The sequence below is a fragment of the Charadrius vociferus genome, unplaced genomic scaffold (genome assembly GCF_000708025.1).
Source record: "Charadrius vociferus isolate BGI_N301 unplaced genomic scaffold, ASM70802v2 scaffold358, whole genome shotgun sequence".
NCBI classification, from domain to species: Eukaryota; Metazoa; Chordata; class Aves; order Charadriiformes; family Charadriidae; genus Charadrius; species Charadrius vociferus.
The window spans coordinates 219,717-222,362 of record NW_009649576.1 but is presented as its reverse complement, the minus strand read 5'-3'; the positions used below and the strand labels follow the sequence as shown (position 1 = coordinate 222,362).

Here is a 2,646-nt window from a genome sequence, read left to right as displayed (position 1 = left end):
GGAGGGCCGGCTGCATCCGCAGGCTCGTCAGGCGCTGGGTTTCTATGGCGACGTCTATTATCCTGTTTTATAGAGAGATGAATCAGGAGCTATAAATACGCGGGTTGATCGGGGCGGTGCGGGCAGCGCGCTCTGCCTGCGTGCAGAGTGCCGGCAGCGGGCAACACTGGAGGGGCATTGCAGTTCAGGGTGGCATTGCCGGTGGATGGATGAGCAGCTCCCAGCCGGCACGGGACAAGCTGGCACCCCTGTGCCGGCACCCAGGGTGATGGTTGCATCCCCAGCCACAGACTCCAGCTCCCGCATGGCAGGATCTGGGCTGTCCCTACCCCGTGACGGCTGTCCCGTGTCCCACTTTCAGTCCCCATGGTGGCCTTGGGTCACACCCCACCCTGTTGGACATCACCTCCCCAGGAGCATCTGCCAGCACCGGAATGGCGACGCACAGCGCATGGCACAGGGTGAACGACACACGGCACGTGGCGCAGTGTCACACAGCACGTGGCAGGAGGCAGTTGGTACAGAGCGACCAGCACGTGGCTTTGGGCGCAGCAAATGGCGCACAGCACTTGGTGTGCTGCGCGTGGCAGCGGCGCGGCGCAACGCCCGGGGCGCAGTACACAGCACATGGCCCACGGCACACAGCCCATGGCCCAGAACACGGCACGTGGCATGCAGCACATAGCACGTGGCATATAGCAATGCGTGCGACTACACGGCACACAGCACATGGCACGTGACTTGCAGCGCAGGGCGCACGGCACATGGGGCGGCACGTGGCGAAACACGGAGCACATACCATGAAGCACGCAGCAAGCGGCACACGGCACATGGTACATGGCACACAACATGTGGCACACGGAACATGGCACACAGTGCATGACACATGGCACACGGCACAGTGCGTGGCTTGCAGCATACAGCACGTGGCACACAGCGTGTGGCACGTGGTGCATGGTGCGCGGTACACAGCACATGGCAGAGCACACAGCACGTGGCGCACAGTACGTGGCACGTGGTGCACGGCACACGGCACGTAGAGCGTGGCACGCAACCCACAGCGCAGCACATGGCACACAGCACACGATACACGGCACGTGGCACGCGGCACATAGCGCATGGCACGCAGCGCACGACACACGGCACAGCACGTGGCACGCAGTGCGTGGCACGCAACCCACAAGTGCACAGCACAGCACGTGGCACACGGCACGTGGCACGTGGCACGCGGCAGAGGCAATGTGCTGGGCAGGGGCAGGAGGAGGGTGCCGGCGCTGCCTCCGCTCCCGCTTCCGTGGCCTGGATTTCAAAAAGGGCCGCGGCACAGCGGGGCGGGCGGCCGCTCCGGCACAACTTGAAAGCGGCGGCTGCTCAAAAGTACCACGGCTCCAAAGCGCCGGCGCTCCCCTGCACGCCGGTCGCGCCCTTGTCGGCTCTCTCCGCCGGCCGGGGCTGGGTGGCACGGTGAGGGGCACGAGGGGGACGGGCAGCGCCCCGGGAGCTGCCTGTCCCTCTGCCCACGTCCCGCTGAGCACCCAACAGGGAGGTTTGGAGTCGGCGCCCAGAGAGCACATGGCACTGGCACAGGGCTGGTTGCTTTATTGGGGGTGTCCCCCCCCACACGCACACCAAGGGGGGATTCGTCATGCAGCCTCCAAACGATGTCACAGCGACAGACAAGCGGGGACCGAGGGGGACAGCAGGGACAGAGTGGGAATGGGCTGCGGGGCACGGACCGCCGGGACTGGGCAATGCCCGCTGGGGACCCCTGGCCCCCTGGGCAGTGCAGTGGGGGTGTCCTGCACCGGGGCAGCGGGACCGTCCCCGTGTCCCTGGCCAGGTGCCAGTGGGGGCACGCTGCCGGCTCCCGGTGCTCCCCCTGCCCGGTGAGGAAGGGTCTGCGGCAGGGCTGGGACCTGGTGGGGACCTCATCCATCCCTGCGCCACGCCAGGGGAGCCAGGGGGGACCTCACTGGGGCGAGCTGAGGTTGGAGTCGGGGGTCTCAGGCTGGGGGCAGCGGGGCGGGAAGGCCTTGTAGCTGTAGTACTCCACCACCTGCTTGGGCACCTCCGCCAGCACGCACTTCGCCAGAGCCGTCGGTGATGCCTGCGGGACAGGGGACAGCGGGGGACACCGGGATGGATGGGTGAGTCAGGGCAGGGTGGCACCCACCCGCCCTGGTGTGCAGAGCAAAACCCACAGGGCACTAGCATGGCGTGACGCGATGCTCGGTCCTGCAGTGGGGCCAGGAGGGGATGAGAGGGGACAGGAGGGGTCAGGAGGGGACAAGAGGACCACTGATGCCCCACTCACATTCTTGAACTCCCGGAAGGGGACGAACTGGACGATGTCACGGAGGACAGGCTCGCCCTTGGGGGAGCGCAGGATGCCATCGTCCCCATCCAGGATCTGCATGTCGGTGAAGTCGGCGTTGCCCACCCCCACGATGATGATGGACATGGGCAGGTAGGAGGCGCGGACGATGGCCTCCCGCGTGTCCGCCATGTCCGTCACCACCCCGTCCGTCAGGATCAGCAGGATGAAGTATTGCTGGGAGGAGGAGGAGGGTTGTTCTTGGAGGGGCTGCCTGGCCCCGCTGCCAGCCCCATGCGGGAGGAGCCGGACAAGGGCTCTGCTCTGACATG

At 66.6% G+C, this 2,646-nt stretch overlaps 2 protein-coding genes across 2 annotated transcripts in view; one reads left to right on the top strand and one right to left on the bottom strand.

The window, feature by feature from the left end:
- Positions 1 to 1,890, top strand: part of LOC104291140 (sulfotransferase family cytosolic 2B member 1-like) — a 4,286-nt gene extending 2,396 nt beyond the window's left edge. The window contains exon 6 of the mRNA XM_009890339.1: positions 1,841 to 1,890. Within this exon, the coding sequence (XP_009888641.1) occupies positions 1,841 to 1,890 (50 nt within the window). The remainder of the gene's footprint in view (positions 1 to 1,840) is intronic.
- A 79-nt stretch (positions 1,891 to 1,969) lies between these two features.
- CPNE7 (copine VII) overlaps positions 1,970 to 2,646 on the bottom strand; it is a 4,537-nt gene continuing 3,860 nt past the window's right edge. Inside the window, exons 14-15 of the mRNA XM_009890338.1 lie at positions 2,315 to 2,551; positions 1,970 to 2,107 (exon numbers count right to left, since the gene is read on the bottom strand). Of these exons, the coding sequence (XP_009888640.1) occupies positions 1,970 to 2,107; positions 2,315 to 2,551 (375 nt within the window). The remainder of the gene's footprint in view (positions 2,108 to 2,314; positions 2,552 to 2,646) is intronic.